Raw genomic sequence first — 18,323 nt, forward strand, 5'->3', positions numbered from 1 at the left:
CGTTATTTCATTTAACAGAGATCTTCCCCCTACTTTTTATGAGTGGAGCCATAGATCACCATTCTATGACTGGGACAGATGTTTGGCTTGGGATGTCTGATACAGGAGGCACTATGATTGGGCTGAATACCGTGATGACCCATACGGTCTCTACTACCCTCCTCGCCATCATAACCCTCCATACTGGGAAGCAAGTCGATACCGTTGGCTCCCATCATCTACAGATCAGGAAGAAGTTTTTTGCGTGCTCCCTCAGAGTGCACTTCCTGCTCCACAGCAGTGGCAAACAACTCAACTGCTGGCCAACCCGCCTCCTGGGCAACTGACAGCCACACTACAGCCACTACCACAAACCATTACTGATGACGTTTCGTTGCTTCCTCACAAGGAAGGCGATAAACAAGCTCCACTTCAGGCTCCACTGGGAGAATTCCCACTCTCCAGTATGGAAGGCTATTCTTCACCTGATGCTGTTATTGGGTTGAATGACACTATCTTGCCATCAGAGGACCCTGGACAATTTTCTAATCAGGTTTTGAGAATTGCACAGTCCCTGGGCTTGGAAACCCAGCAAGTGACTTCCATAGCGCAGGATCCAGTTTTTGATGCGGTGAATGCAGAACTATCCTGACTTAAGCTGTACCACTCCTTCCAGCATTGGAAGAAACTATTAAACAATCCTGGAAGGCTCCCTCCACTATGCCACCAATGTCTAAGCATTTGGAAGGGATGTATCATGTCCAGGAAGCTAATGCTGAATACTTATTTAAACACCCTGCTTCAAATTCGAAGTTTGTCTAGGTGGTGCGAAGGAAATCATGGAAGGCACATTCTTCTCTGACTGATAAAGAAGGCAGACACCTTGATTTACTTGGGAGGAAGTTACATTTCTCCATAGTGACAGGCCTAAAGATCTCAAATTATCAGGCAGCTATATCAGGGTACGAGCTGCTTCTATGGGACAAGGTTAGCTACCTCTTTAAGCATCTTCCGGATGACAAGAAGGAACTGGCCCGCCTCTTTCAACCTAAGATGATGAAGTTATCAAGACAACAAATCAACATGTCTCGCCATCAAGTTGATTGCGACTCAAAAGTCCTCGTCGGTTCCATGGCCCTGTGCCATCATACTTGGTTGAGGTCAGCTGGTCTTCTCCAGGAAACTAGAGCCCACAATGAAGATCTGCTCTTCACTGGTCAGGGCCTGTTTAATGCAAAGACTGACAATGCATTAGACTCAGTACAAAAGGCCCATACCACGGTGCACCGCATGGGGCTCATGCCCCAGCAGCCACCCCAACAATGACGCTGGTTCCAAGGCTCTGCCACCAGATACCAGCCCCAACAACCAGCATCGTTGCAGCAGCAGGATTCTCAGCCGGTGGTGTCGAGCAAGTCTTTCTTGACTTCCAAGTTTTGTAGTTACTGCCACAAAATTGACAACAGAAATAAGCCGCTCCTTTGACTCAAACCCTTTTCTTCTTTGTCCCTCTGCCCACCTTCCTATCTTTGGAATTCTTCTTTCCTCTTATCATTTGGCATGGTGCAACATCACAGTGGACTCCAAGGTTCTTTCCATTGTGTGGAGGGGCTACAGAATCGAGTTCGATGACCTTCCTCCACTCGGTACTGTGAAAGTCATGGCTCCATTTCCTGTTCTCTGATAGAGAACAGGAAATGGAGGTCAACACACTTCTCAGGAAGAGAGCCATCGTGCCTGTTCCATGTTCATATCTTCATGATGTATGGGTTCTATTCCAGGTACTTCACGGTACTGAAGAAAGACAGAAGGCTCTGGCCAATCCTCAACTTCTGAGAACTGAACCTGTACATTTCACTCAAGGAGTTCTTCATGGTTTCTCTGGCTACTATCCCCCCCCCCCCTTCTCACTCAAAGAGATTGGTTTGTCTCTATCGACCTCAAGGATGAATATTTTCACATTGCCATAGAGGACTTGTACCAACATTACCTCTGATAGCAACTATCGGTTCCGATGCCTACCTATTCCAGGTACTACCCTTCAGCCTTGCCACCGTACCAAGAGCACTCACCAAGTGCATGGCAGTGGTCTGTTCTCCTCATCGAATGTCGAGGTGTACCCCTGTATCGAAAATTGGCTGTAGGTGGCATCAACACAGGATTGTCTCCTTTGGTCGATAAAGCTGACCTGCAATCTCCTTCAGAATCTGGGACTATGCCTCAGTCTCAAATAATCTCACCCACAGCCTACACAAATTCTGCAGCTCACTGGAGCGCTGCTAGACTCCTGCTCGGGCAGGGCGTTCCTCCCTCGGGACCGAATGGAAGTGCTAATGTTGCTGGCAGAGGAGCTAAACTCTTGCAAGTCCACCTTAGCACTCAAAACCCAACGTTTATTAGGCTTTATGGCTACAACAACAGCTGTGATCAACTATGCTCGGTTGAATACGAGGCCTCTGCAGAACTGGCTCATACATAACTTCGATACTGAGCTGGACGCCCATCAGACCAAGTTGCGGCTCCCACAGGACATCTGGGACTTCTTATAATGATGGATGGTGCCAGCCAACCTATCGAAGTGCATACCCTTCCTTCAACCCTCGCTATCCCAAGTTGTAACTATGGATGCGTCTCTCTTGGGATGGGGAGCTCATTGTTCGGGCTTCATGGTCCATGGACAATGGTCAACCATGGAGTTCAGTAAACGTATCAATCTCCTAGAGCTCAGAGCAGTGAAAAAGTCCATACAGGTATTTGAGCTGGACCTAGTGGGCAGATTGGTCCAGGTCACCTTGGACAATACAAAGGTCATCACATACCTAACAAAGAAGGGGTACAAGATTGCTCCCACTCCTTGTTCTAACGCTAGAGATCTTCCAGTGATGTTCACTTCATCTGATTGGACTGGTCGCAGTTCATGTTGCTGGCGTGGACAATGTTCTGGTGGACCAGCTCAACCGTACCAGGCTTACCTCCCATGAGTGGGAGTTGGAAAGATCAGCTCTGTTTTAGAGCTGGGGCATGCCACGTGTGGACGTATTCACCACTTGGGACGTTATGTGCTAGAATGTCTGCAGCCGAGCAGGTCACAGTGCAGGTTCATGGGGAGACACTTTTGTTCTCAAATGAACAGGAACATTGTTCTACCTTTCCCCCCGATCCTGCTGATCACCAGGGTTCTGGCAAAAATTGAGACAGATGGTACTGAATGCATCCTCATAAGTCTGTGGTGACCCCGCCAACTGTGGTTTGCCCCACTGCTCAGGATGGTGCAAGGTCAGAACCGTTGTCTTCTGTGGCATCCGTCCCCTCTCACCAGGGAGAACAGCCTAATCCAACACCCAGACCTAGCAACTCTCCACTTGACAGCATGGAGGATTGGGTGATAGAGACTGAACCGGTCCCAGCAACAATACTGAAAATCCTCGATACTGCTCGTAAGCCCTCTACACAGTGTTTGTACGCAAGGAAATTGACTGCTTTTTCTGCCTTTGTTTACACTCAGTGTTTTCACTTGCTCTGGTGCTCCCTGCACCAAATACTCCAATTTCTCCTCTCCCTCTACAAGAAAAGACTCAAATTGTCATCATTAAGAGTTTGTCTGCTATTTCTGCTTTTCACCCTCCCATTGATGGTTTCTGTCTTCTCATATCTGACAGTGAAGGGATTCCTGAAGGGGATCAGGAATCTAGCAGCACCAGTTCATTCCATGTTATCAAGCTGGAGCCTCTCCGTAGTGCTTAAAGCACTTTCATCCAATCCCTCTGAGCCACTGGTGACTACAGATCTACACCTCCTTTCTTGGAAAGTGGCATTTTTGGTGGCAGTAACATGCGAACACCAGGTCAGAGTAGACCAGCCGTACCTCACTTTTCACAAAGATAAGGTGGTCCTAAGACCTGACCCCACCTTCTTGCCAAAAGTCACGTCAGATTTTCATTTAAACTGAGGCATTATTCTGCCTGCGTTGTTTAATTCCCCGGCTACACCTCTAGAGTCGACCTTGCACATGCTTGATGTGCATTGCGCTTTAACCTTCTATAAGATGATGACTGAACAATTCTGACTCTCACCTCGCCTGTTTGTCTGTTATGGAGGCAAACGTAAGGGTCAGCCGCTTTCACCTCAGCGCCTTGCATCCTGGGTTGTAATGACTATTGAACTATAGTATGAGCTGGCTAGACTTGAATGTCTGCCCCAGTCCGAGCTCACTCTATTCATGTGGTAGCAACGCTGGTCACATATGACAGAGGGGTTGCCGTCCCTGAACTGTGCCACGCTGCAACATGATTGACAACACCTATCTTTATTAGACATTACAGACTGGATGTTCAGGCTAGAGCTGACTGTACTTTTGGTGGTGCCATCCTTTCTTCTGTATTGTAATAGGACACCAATCCACCACCTTGTAAGTTAGCTTGCTACTTGCTGATATGTGTGATGCAGAGACCATGAAGAAGAAAGCCAGGTTGCTACCTATATCTGTGGTTCTTTGAGTGCTCATCTGTGCATTCACACAACCCACCCGCCATCCCCTCTTGGGTGTCATACTTGAGTTTGATATTGGGTGCTGAAGGTATTTCTTCTCGGTTCCAAGGCTACAATGTCGGTCTCAAGGAACTGAGGGAATAAGTGGGAACCTGCTAGGAACATGCATACTGGGATGGTGAAGGAAGGGTTCCTGCCAAACTTCCTCAGTTATACAAGTTTCCTGAATCAAGGCTCCATGCAGGTGCAGAGCCCATGTGTGTGAATGCACAGATAACCACTCGAAGAACCACAGTTACAGGTAGCAACCTGTCCTTTTTTGTTTTATATACTTCTGACATTTCCTTGAGTAGTGGTTTCCATTTGTACTCTACGCTGCTTTTCTCCTACAATACCACCTACCCCACTAAAAAAAGGTACAAAGTTCTGAAAATGTGTGCTCAGCAAACAAGCATGTGTCCCTTTCAACCATCATATATTCAGTCTAAGCAGATATTACCCAGCTAATTTTGTCTGCTACTTAAACTTAAATCATGGCTACTTCATAACCCCCTGCCATTCATGTGGCTAATCTTCCATACGCTCTCACTTTTTTATGGTACATTTTATCAAATTTATTAAGTGGGTATGGGTGCACAGGGAGAATTAGGCAAATTGACATGAAATTAAGAAGAAGAATAAAGAAGAATCCCTGACAATGCAATTTAGCAGGAGAATTAAAAAAGGCATATACACACAGGAAATGTGCAAAGATAATTTCTGGACAATGATGGACCAGAGTGAAATGATTTGTGACAAGAGTGCTGGTGCAGACACAGCCTCAGCCATGGAATTTAACACCTGGAGCTCACGAGTCAGTAATCAAGGTTACCTCTTTTGTGTGATGTAGTTATGCAGTTTTAGTCAATGCTGACCCTCAAGACCAAGCCTTGTTTTATTGCCTCATTTTAAAATGGTCTCTATATCTTATCAGCATGCTTTTTGAATGTGGCTATGACATAAGTCCCCTTCATGGATCACTGCCTTGTTGTGGCGAAGGGGCTTGCATAACTCAGTGAAGCCATAAGCTATGCCGTGCAGGGCCACCCAAGACGGACAGGTCACGGTGGAGAGTTCTGACAAAATGTGGTCCACTGGAGAAGGAAATGGCAACCCACTCCAGTAGTCTTGCCAAGAAAACCCCAGGGAACGTATCACAAGGCTAAAAGATACGACGCCGGAAGATGAGCCCCTCAGGTCGGCAGGTGTCCAATATACTATTGGGGAAGAGCAGAGGGAATTTCCAAGTAGCGCCAGAAAGAGTGAAGCGGCTGGGCCAAAGCCGAAAGGACACTCAGCTGTGGATGTGCCTGGTGGTGAAAAGAAAGTCCGATGCTGTAAAGAACAATATTGTTTAGGAACCTGGAATGCAAGATCAATGAATCAAGGTAAGCTGGAGGTGGTCAAACATGAGATGGCAAGATTGAACATTGACATCTTGGGAATCAGCAAACTAAAATGGACAAGCATGGGCGAATTTAATTCAGGTGACCATCATATCTACTACTGTGGGCAAGAATCCCTTAGAAGAAATGGGATAGCACTCATAGACAACAAAAGGGTGGGAAAAGCAGTACTGGGGCACAATCTCAAAAATGAGAGAATGATCTCAGTATGAATCCAAGGCAAACCATTCAACATCACAGTAATGCAAGTCTATGCCCCAACCACTGAGGCCGAAGAAGCTGAGGTTGATTGGTTCTATGAAGACCTACAACACCTTCTAGAAGTAACACCCAAAAAAGATGTCCTCTTCATCATAGGGGATTGGAATGCTAAAGTAGGAAGTCAAGAAATCACCGGCATAACAGGCAAGCATGGCCTTGGTGTACAAAATGAAGCAGGACAAAGGCTAATAGAGTTTTGCCAAGAGAACATGCTGATCATAGCAAACACTCTTTTCCAACAGCACAAGAGGCGACTATACACATGGACATCATCAGATGGTCAATATCAAAATCAGATTGATTATGTCCTTTGCAGCCAAAGATGGAGACGCTCTATACAGTCAGTAAAAACAAGGCCTGGAGCTGACTGTGGCTCAGATCGTGAGCTTCTTATCGCAAAATTTTGGCTTAAATTGAAGAATGTAAGGAAAACCACTAAACCGTTCAGGTATGACCTAAATCATATCCCTTATGAATATACAGTGGAAGTGAGGAATAGATTTAAGGGATTAGACCTGATAGACAGAGTGCCTGAGGAACTATGGATGGAGGTCCGTAACATTGTTCAGGAGGAAGCAACTCAATCCATCCCAAAGAAAAAGAAATGCAAGAAAGCCAAGTGGCTGTCTGATGAGGCTTTACAAGTAGCTGAGGAAAGAAGGGAAGTGAAAATCAAGGGAGAAAGGGGAAGATATATCCAACTGAATGCAGAGTTCCAGAGAATAGCAAGGAGAGACAAGAAGGCCTTCTTAAATGAACAATGCAAAGAAATCATGAAAACAATAGAATGGGAAAGACTAGAGATCTTTTCAACAACATCGGAGATCTCAAGGGAACGTTTTGTGCAAAGACGGGCATGATAAAGGACAAAGAAGGCAGGGACCTAACTGAAGCAGATGAGATTAAGAAGAGGTGGAAAGAATACACAGAAGAACTATACAGAAAAGATCTGAATGTCCCTGATAGCCATGATAGTGCGGTCACTGAACTTGAGCCGGACATCCTCGAGAGTGAAGTCAAGTGGGCCTTAGGAAGCATTACTAACAACAAAGCTAGCAGAGATGACAGTCTTCCAGCTGAGCTATTTAAAATCCTAAAAGATGATGCTGTTAAAGTGCTGCATTCAATATGCCAACAAATTTGGAACACTCAACAGTGGCCACAAGACTGGAAAAGGTCAGTTTACATTCCAATTCCAAAGAAGGGCAATGCCAAAGAGTGTTCAAACTACCGTACAATTGCGCTCATTTCACATGCCAGCAAGGTGATGCTCAAAATCCTACAAGCTAGACTTCAGCAGCATGTGAACCAAGAACTACTGGAAGTACAAGCGGGGTTTCGAAGAGGCAGAGGAACTAGAGATCAAATCGCCAACATTCGCTGGATCATGAGAATTCCAGAAAAACATCTATTTCTGCTTCACTGACTATGCTAAAGCCTTTGATTGTGTGGATCACAACAAACTGTGGCAAATTCTGAAAGAGATGGAAGTACCAGACCACCTTACCTGTCTCCTGAGAAACCTGTAGGAGGGTCAAGAAGCAATAGTAAGAACCGGATATGGAACAACCGATTGGTTCAAAATTGGGAAAAGAGTACGACAAGGCTGTATACTGTTGCCATGCTTATTTAACTTATATGCAGAGCACATCGTGAGAAACGCCGGGTTGGATGAATCTCAGGTCGGAATTAAGATTGCCGGGAGAATTATCAACAATCTCAGATACGCAGACGATGCCACCCTAATGGCAGAAAGTGAAGAGGATCTCAAGAGCCTCTTGTTGAGGGTGAAAGAGGAGAGTGCAAAAGCTGGTTTGAAACTCAACATTAAAAAAACGAAGATCATGGCATCTGGCCCCATCACTTCCTGGCATATAGAAGGGGAAGAAATGGAAGCAGTGACAGATTTTACTTTCTTGGGCTCCAAGATCACTGCAGACGGTGACTGTAGCCATGAAATTAAAAGCTTGCTCCTTGGGAGGAAAGCTATGGCAAACCTAGACAGCATAGTAAGAAGCAGAGACATCACCTTGCCGACAAAGGTGCGTATAATCAAAGCTATGGTTTTCCCAGTAGTAATGTATGGCTGTGAGAGCTGGACTATAAGGAAGGCTGAGCGCCGAAGAATTGATGCTTTCGAACTGTAGTGCTGGAGAAGACTCTTACGAGTCCCCTGGACTGCAAGGAGGTCAAAGCAGTCCATCCTAAAGGAAATCAACCCTGATTGCTCATTGGAAGGAGAGATGCTGAAGCGCAAATATTTTGGCCACCTAATGTGAAGAGAATACTCCCTGGAAAAGACCCTGATGCTGGGAAAGATTGAAGGCAAAAGGAGAAGGGGATGGCAGAGGATGAGATGGCTAGATAGCATCACCGATGCAATGAACATGAACTTGAGCACACTCCAGGAGAGAGTGGAGGACAGGAAGGCCTGGCGTGCTATGGTCCATGGGGTCACGAAGAGTCGGACACGACTTAACGACTGAACAACAACAATGGCATAAGTACATATTTTGAAGAATAGCTTTAGGGAAAACCACCCTCTCTGCCATGTTATTATGGACCAGTTTCAAATGAAGGCAGGTGTCCTTCCTCTTTTAATTGAAAGATCCATGTTCAAATTCTATGCTTATGCATAAAATTTGGCTCATGAGTGTTAGCTGCATGCAGAAGAACATTTTCGATTTTTCAACATGTTAAGCAAGATGATCCATATCAGATCATAAGAACATAAGAAGAGCCATGCTGGATCAGACCAAGGGGTCATCTAGTCCAACACTGTGAACAGTGGCCAACCAGCTGTCGGCTAGGAACGCTCAAGCACGGCATCAGCGCAACAGCACCTTCCCACCCATGTTCCCCAGCAACTGGTGTACATAGGCTCACTGCCTCTGGTCTTGGACATCAGGACTAGTAGCCATTGATAGCCTTTTCCTCCAGGAATTTGTCCAACCGTCTTTTAAAGCCATCCAAATTGGTGGCTATCACTACATCTTGTGATAGCGAATTCCATAGTTTAACTATGCACTGTGTGAAGAAGTCCTTCCTTCTTTTTCTAATTATGCCTAACATGGAGTTTGACTTTTTTACAGCAGTCACACACTAGGTTGACATTTTCAACTAGCTGTCCACCACAACCCCACGATCTCTTTCCTAGTCAGTCACCGCTAGCTCAGATCCCATCAGGCTATACTTAAAGTTGGGATTTTTTACCCCAACATGCATCACTTTACACTTGCTTACACTGAAACACAGTTGCCATTTAGATGCCCATTCTCCCAGTTTGGAGATATTGTTTTCGAGCTCTTCACAATCCCTTTTTGTTTTAATTCACCTTAAATAATCTGGTGTCATCTGCAAACTTGGCTACTTCACTGCTCGCTCCTAATGCCAGACCATTTATGAATGGGTTGAAAAGCATTGGTATCAATACAGATCCCTGTGGGTCCCCACTATTTACTTCCCTATATTGGGAGAATTTACCATTTATTCCTACTCTTTTCTTTCTGTTCTTTAACCAGTTACTGATCCATAAAAGGCCTGTCTTCTGATTCCATGACTGCTACGTTTGCTCAGGATCACACTTGTCTACATGTTTATTGACACTCTCAAAGAACTCTAAAAGGTTAGTGAGTCAGGACTTACCTTTGCAAAAGCCGTGTTGATTCTTTTTCAGCAGAGCTTGTTCTTCTATTTGCTTACTATTTTTATTTTTAATAATGCCTTCAACCAATTTACCGGGAAAAGATATTAAGCTAACCGGCCTGTAAGTTCCTGAATCCCCCCTGGATCCCTTTTAAAAAATTGGTTTTACATTGTCCATCTTCCAGTCCTCTGGTAGAGAGGCTGATTTTAGGGATATATTGTATATTATAGTTAGAAGATCAGCAATTTCATATTTGAGTTTTTTGAGAATTCTAGGATGGATAATAACTGGGCCTGGTGATTTATTTGCTTTCAATTTATCAATAAGGTTGAGAACTTCATCTTTTGTTGTCACTATTTGCCTCAGTTCCTCAGACTCCCTTCCTGAAAACATCAGTTCAGGCACAGGTATCTATCCTATATCTTCTGCAGTGAAGACGGATGAAAATAATTCATTCAGCTTCTCTGCAATCTCCTTGTCCTCCTTCAGCACTCCTTCAACTCCATTACCATCCAATGGTCCAACTGCCTCCCTAGCTGGTTTTCTGTTTCTCATATATTTAAAGAATTCTTTCCTGTTGGCCTTGATATAGTTAGCAATATGCTCTTCAAAATGCTTTTTTGCATCTCTGATTTCTGCTTGCATTGCCTTTGTGCAAGCTTGTGCTCCCTTTTGTTTTCCTCACTTGGGCAAGACTTCCATTTTCTGAAGGAAGCTCTCTTTTCTCTAATAGCTTCCTTAACACTGCTTGTTAATCATGCCAGCAAGCTCTTGGACTTGGTGCTACCTTTCCTAACCTGTGGTATACATTTTAGCTGAGCTTCTATTATTGTGGTTTTGAGTAATCTCCAAGCATTTTGAAGGGATTTAATCCTCTTGACTCCCCCTTTTAACTTCCTTTTCATCAGTTCCCTCATTTTAGAGAACTTTCCTCTTTTGAAGTCAAATGTGACTGTGTTGGACTTCCTGGGCAATTTTCCACTTAAATATATATATACAATCTGATAGCACTGTGATTGCTGTTTCCAAGTGGTTCAACAACATTTACATCTCGTATTAGGTCCTGGGCGACACCACTTAGGATTAAATCCAAGGTCGCCTCCCCTCTGGTTGGTTCCATGACCAACTGTTCGAGGGCACAATTGTTTAGGGAATTGAGAAATTTAACCTCTTTGTCGTGGCTGGAACATGTGTTTATCCAATCAATGTGGGACTAATTGAAGTCACCCATTATTACAACACTTCCTTGTTTGGAGGCCTCCGATTTCATTTTCCATCTCCAGGTCACTCTGAGCAATCTGGTCTGGGAGATGATAGCATGTTCCTAGCACTAACTGGTATTGTCACCACAGCCTGGTATTGTTACCACAGTGCTTCTATGGAAGAGCCTACCCCTTTTAGGTGTTCTAGTCCACTTGACACTATGCCCTCTTTGATGTACAGGGCAACACCTCCCTCAGTACGTCCTTCCCTGCCCTTCCTATAGAGTTTATATCCAGAGATGACCATATCCCACTTGCTCTCTCTGCTCCACCAGGTTTCTGTAATGCCCACTATATCCAGGTTTTCTTTTAAAATCAAGCACTCTAATTCTCCCATTTTGGCTCAGAGGCTTCTAGCATTTGCATAAAAACACCTGTACACAGTATCCCTCCCAAGATGCCTCTGGCGTGTGCATCTTTTGCTATGGGACGTTGGCCCCTTTGATGGGCTATTATGTTCTACCATGTATTCCTGGCCTATTTGCCCAAATGTAGAAGGAATCAAAAACATTTTCATTTTCACCCCTTTAGGATGATTTGACCTGAACCGGATGCTTCCCAGCTCCTGTCAGCTTTCCCCCAGATCAGCTTATAGTAGACTTGTCTGAAGTGCTATCCCAGTTAATGCCATGTGCTACAGTAATAGCTGTGGAGGTAAAGGCAGTTGGTCAAAGTTCCAGTTTGACTGAACTAGAGCACCACTGCAAACAAGTACAATAAAAAAAAGATTAAAAATGGGGGGGAGGGGAAGCAATGCTTACCATTTTCTTCACAAGGCATTTTCAACTCATCCCTAGAAGCTGTATTGTGGGACATCATTTCCAATGCAAAGTTATTTTCAGGATTAACAGGGGCATCTAATTTCAGAAGTAGATCAAGGTCTTCATCTAAATGATCTTTTTCTTGGTGTGAAACTGAAGGGCTTTTCTGAAGGGCCTCTGAAGAAATTCCAATTCCATCTTTATTTGGCAGCATTAAGTGGGTAGTAGAGTCTTCAGCAGGATAAGGGGTTGATGCAACTGTACTTTGCCCCATGGGCTGCTGTAATGGACCACTGCTTCCCTTGGGAACTTCATTACTTTTCAATTTAATCTGAGGGAGTGCTATAGGTGTCGCATCCTACGATAATGAGAGAACAGAAAGTTGTGCAAAGGTGAATGCTATCAACAAACCTCTCAGTAACTCAAATAGAAGTTTTGCTTAAGATAGAAAAAAGCAATTATTAAACAATTAAATATATAACATGCAGTACTGAAAATAAATGTATATCGTATAAAGGTACAGGCCATGAAAAAAAACAAAACAGCAATACAGCCACCATCTTACCCATAGTTAGAATATACTTGAAGTATTCCCAATATTAATAATGATTATTTGAATATTATAAGAAGCTCCTGTTTCTGTCTCTCATTTACCATAACTATACCCTTCTCAAGTTTTGTTTATTTCTGCAATGATATTCCTCACGTTATATTTGGGGGCGGGGCAGGTGGGGCAGTGCTGTTGTATGAATGTGTTTGTTTTCCTTTTAATAAGAGATTTAAAAAAACAAAATACACCTGCAGTCAGGCAAAGTGAACCAGTGGAACTGATAGCTTGGCAAGCCTTTCTCCACTGAAGAGCTTAGACTGTAAAATATTAATGACAAATTCTTTTCTAAAAGTTTGTCTACATCTTAATTTTATTCAACAAAGAAGTTTGAAAAGCAACCACAATGAAATGAGAAGCATTCACCCTGCTAAATAATATAGATCTTTACTGAATGATTGCCTAGGTATTATCAGATTAGGACAACCCAATTCAGCACATTATTCCATTCAGCGGCAAAAAGAAAAGGCAAGAAAATATAAAGCACTACAGCCTGCAGTTCCTTGACCTGCTGCTTCTAATCCTGCACTACAGGAGAATCTGTTACTCCATTACAGGACAGAATGTCCCATAATGGTGTATGAAAAAGCCAGCCACTGCCTTAGCACAATTAATAGTATGAAAAGGAATGACATCCAGTCTTGCTATTTTGCTTTTTACTTGGAAAAACAAATGCAAATTTCTCTGCTACATTCATAGAAACTACTTTGAGCTAGAACAAGAAAAAAGTAAGCAATGTCAGTGTCTGAGTCACTTTGAGCAATCCCACAGGAGAACAAAACTGTTTTTAGTCGTTAGCAGCCTTTCTTTTCTAATGCAGATTGATTTTCTAGCATTTGATAAACTGTAATCTTAGCTAACAGCCATGCTTTTCTCACAACTTTCATTAGCTCTCTTCCCTCTTCCTGAATATTTCATTTTTTTTCCCATCTGCAGACTACATTTTGTTTTCGTGTTGCTACCTAATGTGCTTAACCCTGGGTATAAACAATGGTCTTATATATATGCCTGTTAGGCAGTTTCAATGCTGAACCAGATCGACTGCATAGTGGACAGTATCAGTGCAAGGACTCCTACATGGATCAGTAAAAGTTATAATGAAGAAATAAATGTTACATTTAATTTTTACAATATTCTGTTTTCTCTGCAATGCTGCTAAGGAAAGAGAAGGAAGGAGAAAAAATTAGAACAAGTGCCTCTTTGGGGATGCTGGCTTTGACAGAGATGCACCTGGTATGTGCAGAACGCTTTGTTTAAAGGGTGCAGTGAAGCATAAGAAGTGCTGATGGCCAGTTCTTCCGTTTAATAGCCCCCCTCCCTTTCAGATTTGAGGTAGTTATGTGTAGTATATTACAACATATGCCAATTACATTAAAATAATATAAGGCTACTCAGGCTTAAAGTAAGGCTTAACATATTTATGAGCAGCTTGAGTGTTACCTGCACCAGCTCAGCAGCCACATTCAGTTTCAGATGCAGAGGCAACGCCTCTAGTGCCTGGACCAAGGACTGGGAGTCAACATACAACCCAGACAGCTGAAAAATAGTAAAGAAAAGCACACACCAAGCTAAATTAAGTCTGCATTGATCTCAGAATGATCTCTCAAATATCGTACCCCAAAGGGCAACAGCTGCCTTTTCAATAGTGGCTGTAGGGCCAAGTGAGATCTTCTGCCTCCACTGAAATGAACTGGGTAGCTTATGTACACAAGAACGGCATGTACAGACTGGAGCTGGAACTAGATAAAGTCCAGGACAAGGTGTTATGTACCACTAGATTTTTTTTTACCAGGAAAAGAGGGAGAATGAAACAATATCTAGTTCCATACCAACACAAACCAACCAACCAGCTAATGCACACACCAAAACAAACAAAACACAGGCAACACACACACACACACCAGGCAAAAGATTCACCCTCACCCCCTCTGGCCCCCCAAGATATCCAACATCCCAACTTACCTTTCTTTTTTCTGGACGTGCCTCAAAATAGGGGTGGAGAACAGGTTTTGGGGAAGTCTGTGTGCAGTGAAGCCGCCCTGACCATGGAGGACACAGAGCTGGCGAAGCTAGTGTGGAGAGGAATCCATGCTGTTAACTCCAATCAGAGATAACAGTGGGGATTCCTCTTCCGGCCTTCAGTGGGCCAGGATTCAGGGAGGGGCCTTGCCCAAGGATCTCTGGGTTGGCTGGGCTGGGCTGGGCTGGCAAGCCAAATTGGCCAGCAGGCTAGAGGTTCCCCATCCCTGTTTGAAATTAAGTGCTGAGCTGCAGCCCCCCACAACTTTTATTTTCTAAGAATTTCTCTGCGGTACTTGTGGGGCACAGAGGCATTCTTGTGAATAAAGGGAGTGCTGAAGGGTGGTGCACTGCTCTGCAATATGCCAGCCTCCCAGCGGTTTTTTAGTTATTTTTTAAAACTCTTTAAAAATGAGGGGAAGGGAGCCTGGTGGGTGCCAAGGGAGGTGTCTGTGGATACATTGGTGCCCACATGCACCATGATGGTGACCCCAGTTATAAATGTATTTAGCTTATTGTGGACATATTCTAATATGAGAAATAAGCTTTTGAAACGAACGAAGTAAAGTATCTAATTCTCATTTGAATAACATGTCAAACGTCTGTGACAAAAGGTATTTTATAGATATGCAGGTGTATGAGAAGCACAAAATATTAATCATTTCACTCACAACTGGATTGAAGTTCATACTTGACTTGATTAATTTTCTGACACACAGAGAGACTTTAAAACAGATTTTATGAAAATACAAGAAGTGATGTGTAACACAATTTCCACAAAAAGTGGTGGAGTCATTCAATAGCCAAATATAATTCATGTTCAAAGCAAGGCTGGAACTAGTTATTGTGGCAGATGTGAGACTGCCCTTAAAAACAGCAGCCCCACTTCTCATTCTCCCTCTCTCCCTGGTAAAAAAAAATGTAGTATTATACAACACCATGCTGAGACCACTGTATCTGGGGTGGCTCAGGACTTCATGGCCGCCATGACAACCATAGGGCTGTCCCAACATGTCATTGGCCCAACGCATATAAAAGGACACACGCTTGATCTGGTTTTCTCGACTGGGCAGTAGGATGGTGATCTGAAAGTGGAGGAATTAACATCTATCCCTTTGTCATGGTCAGATCACTTCCTGTTGAGGTTTAGACTCTTGGCAGCCTTCCCCCTCTGCAAGGCTGGGGGACCTATTAAAATGGTCCGTCCCCAGAAGCTAATGGATTCCAGAGGGCTCTGGGGGATTTTCCTGCTGGTATGGCTGGTGCTCCTGCTGAAGCCCAGGTCGCTGTGTGGAATGCAGAGATGACTTGGGCGGTTGACACGATCACACCCAAGCACCCTCTCCCTCTGAGCAGAGCCCAGCCAGCAGCTTGGTATACAAGCAAGAGGGGAGCAAGAGGGGAGATGGCTAGAATGCAGGTGGAGGAAAACTCGTGCTGAGTCTGACCAAACACAAGTAAGAGCTCACTATTGAACCTACTCTGTGGTGGTGAGGGTGGCAAAGAGACAGTTCTTTTCCATAAGCATTGCATCTTCTCAGTGTCGTCCCGCGGAACTTTTCCGAGTGGTTTGCAGCCTGTTACATTCTGAGCCAGGGAGAGATGGTGGAACCCTCAGTGGCACGCTATGATAAGTTTGCAAGGCACTTTGAAGATAAAGTCACTCAGTTCGTCATGAATTGGATGGACACCACCAGTAATGCAGTTCCACTGGCAGAAGCGTTCAGAGCACTGTCTGGTCCAGTTTTATTGGATGAGTTTCAGTTATTGAGGCCTGAGGATGCAGACAAGGTGCTTGGCCAAGTCCGATCGACCACATGTGTGCTTGACCCTTGCCCTTCATGGCTTATTAAATCAAACAAGGAGGGGATGTCCAGCTGGGTCCAGGAGGTTGCAAATTCCTCCTTGAGAGAGGGAGTGCTGCCGGCCGCTTTAAAAGAGGTGGTGCTGGAGAAGACTCTTAAGAGTCTGGACTGCAAGGAGGTCAAAGCCTTTCCTTTTCCTAAAGGAAAGCAACCCTGACTGCTCATTGGAAGGACAGATACTGAAGCTGAAGCTCAAATATTTTGGCCACCTAATGCGAAGAGAAAACTCCCTGGAAAAGACCCTGATGCTGGGAAAGATTGAAGGCAAAAGGAGAAGGGGACGGCAGAGGATGAGATGGCTAGATAGCATCACCGATGCAATGAATATGAACTTGAGCACACTCCGGGAGAGAGCAGAGGACAGGAAGGCCTGGCATGCTATGGTCCATGGGGTCACGAAGAGTCGGACACAACTTAATGACTGAACAACAACAACCATCTATTTACCAATATTTACCATCTACTGTTTAAAATGGTAGATGAATTTTCTCCCCTCCGAGTCAATGGAGGTGGAGTGAGGTTTTTGTTTAGTCTTCGATTGGGATTATTTCAATTATAGATTTGCAAGTGGGATGTTTAAAGAGAAAGGAGCAGTCTCCTTCTTGACTATGTCCTAGAAGAAGTGAGCTGGAAGAGATGGAAGAGGAGGGCGAAGAGTGAGCAGTAAGCTGGCAAATTTTAGTACCATGGCAGTTTGTGGTAGCTGCATATCAGGTGGTTTGAATACCATGCGAGTCAGCAGTACATGGGTAGGGTACTCCAGTTGTTCCACATAATGAGGGGAGTGAGAGCAATGATGGCAAGGGTGGTAATGATGGGCATTTCTGTCCCTATAGTCACAGTACTGCCATAAGGACGAATGGTGTCGTCACAGCGGTGAATGGTCCTTGTAGTAGTAAACAGGAGATCTCCCTGATACAGTTCCAGGGAGAAACGCTGCTTGGAGTTGCCCTCTGATATCAATCCGATACATTGAACATCATCACAGGAGTCAGGATCCCGTGAGAGTTGAAGTTCCAAAACTGGGCTCAGTACCAGGAACTGTAAAACTGCCAGTACTGAGGGTGTTTTTCTTGGTGCAGTTGTAGTCATTGATCTGTCAACTGACTCAATCCTGTGTGTGGTCTTTTTCTTTTTGCTCTCTGGTCCTGGTGCCCGGGGATTAGTGGGGTGCTTGTTTGGGACTTCACTGGCTTGCCCTTATCGGTCTTCACCTTTGGTACTGAGGACTTGGTTTCCAATTGGGCTGCCAGTTGCTCTAAAGTTGCAGCAGAAGCCAACAGCAGAGTAAGTGCTGGTACTCTTGGTAACTGGGATGGCTGCTCTGCAGCACTTTCCATGGATAGAGCACAGTAATAAGTTGAGAGATGGAGCTGGTTTCTTGCAAATGGAGGGTGAAGCAGTGGCCAGAGACCGATTCAGACAGTGCAGCTGTATCTGCCCCCTTCAGGGCCTGTTCCCACAGGAGGGTATGAAGGCACACCATTCTATTCCTTCTGGCCTGTTTAGTAAAGACCCGGCAGTGAGAGCAGGAACCCACCTTGTGCACCTCTCTGAGGCGGAAAAGACACGAGGATTGTCTGTTGGATGAGGATATTTTCCCGCTGCAGCGGGCACACCTTTTGAAGGCGGCCTTGGAGGCCATGCTCCCCAAAGGGTTGAAAACAGAGAGGAAGAAAGGAAGAAAGACTCTGTTTAGTGTTTTGTTTTGCAATGCCTTTAGGCAGATAAGGTTCCAAATACTGCTAATCGCTGCGGCAAACAAAAAGGAGCTGGGAAGGGGCAGGCAAGAGCCCTGAACAAAGTGTGTGCAGAGAAGGCGGGCAGGCCTCTTGCCTAAACTCTGTTAGCTCTAGAATGTTCCAAATGACTGTTCTGCATAGGGGCATAACCCATATGTGTGAGTCACAGAGACCACAAAAAGAACCAGAGGGATATGGTCATCTCTGGATATAAACCCTATAGGAAGGACAGGGATAGGAGAACTAGG

The 18,323-nt window shown here is 44.5% G+C and overlaps 1 protein-coding gene across 9 annotated transcripts in view; it reads right to left on the bottom strand.

Annotated features, from left to right (window-relative positions):
• The window catches only part of AVEN (apoptosis and caspase activation inhibitor), a 184,285-nt gene that overhangs the window by 10,572 nt on the left and 155,390 nt on the right, over window positions 1-18,323 (bottom strand). For all 9 annotated transcript variants that reach the window (XM_084844807.1, XM_084844861.1, XM_084844879.1 and 6 more), the window contains 2 exons: window positions 13,890-13,985; window positions 11,843-12,200 (listed from right to left, as the gene is read on the bottom strand). In XM_084844807.1, coding sequence (XP_084700933.1) covers window positions 11,843-12,200; window positions 13,890-13,985 — 454 coding nt within the window. The remainder of the gene's footprint in view (window positions 1-11,842; window positions 12,201-13,889; window positions 13,986-18,323) is intronic.

Source organism: Heloderma suspectum, chromosome 1 (genome assembly GCF_057233095.1).
Source record: "Heloderma suspectum isolate Gila_16-S chromosome 1, 16-S_ref, whole genome shotgun sequence".
In the NCBI taxonomy this organism is placed as follows: Eukaryota; Metazoa; Chordata; class Lepidosauria; order Squamata; family Helodermatidae; genus Heloderma; species Heloderma suspectum.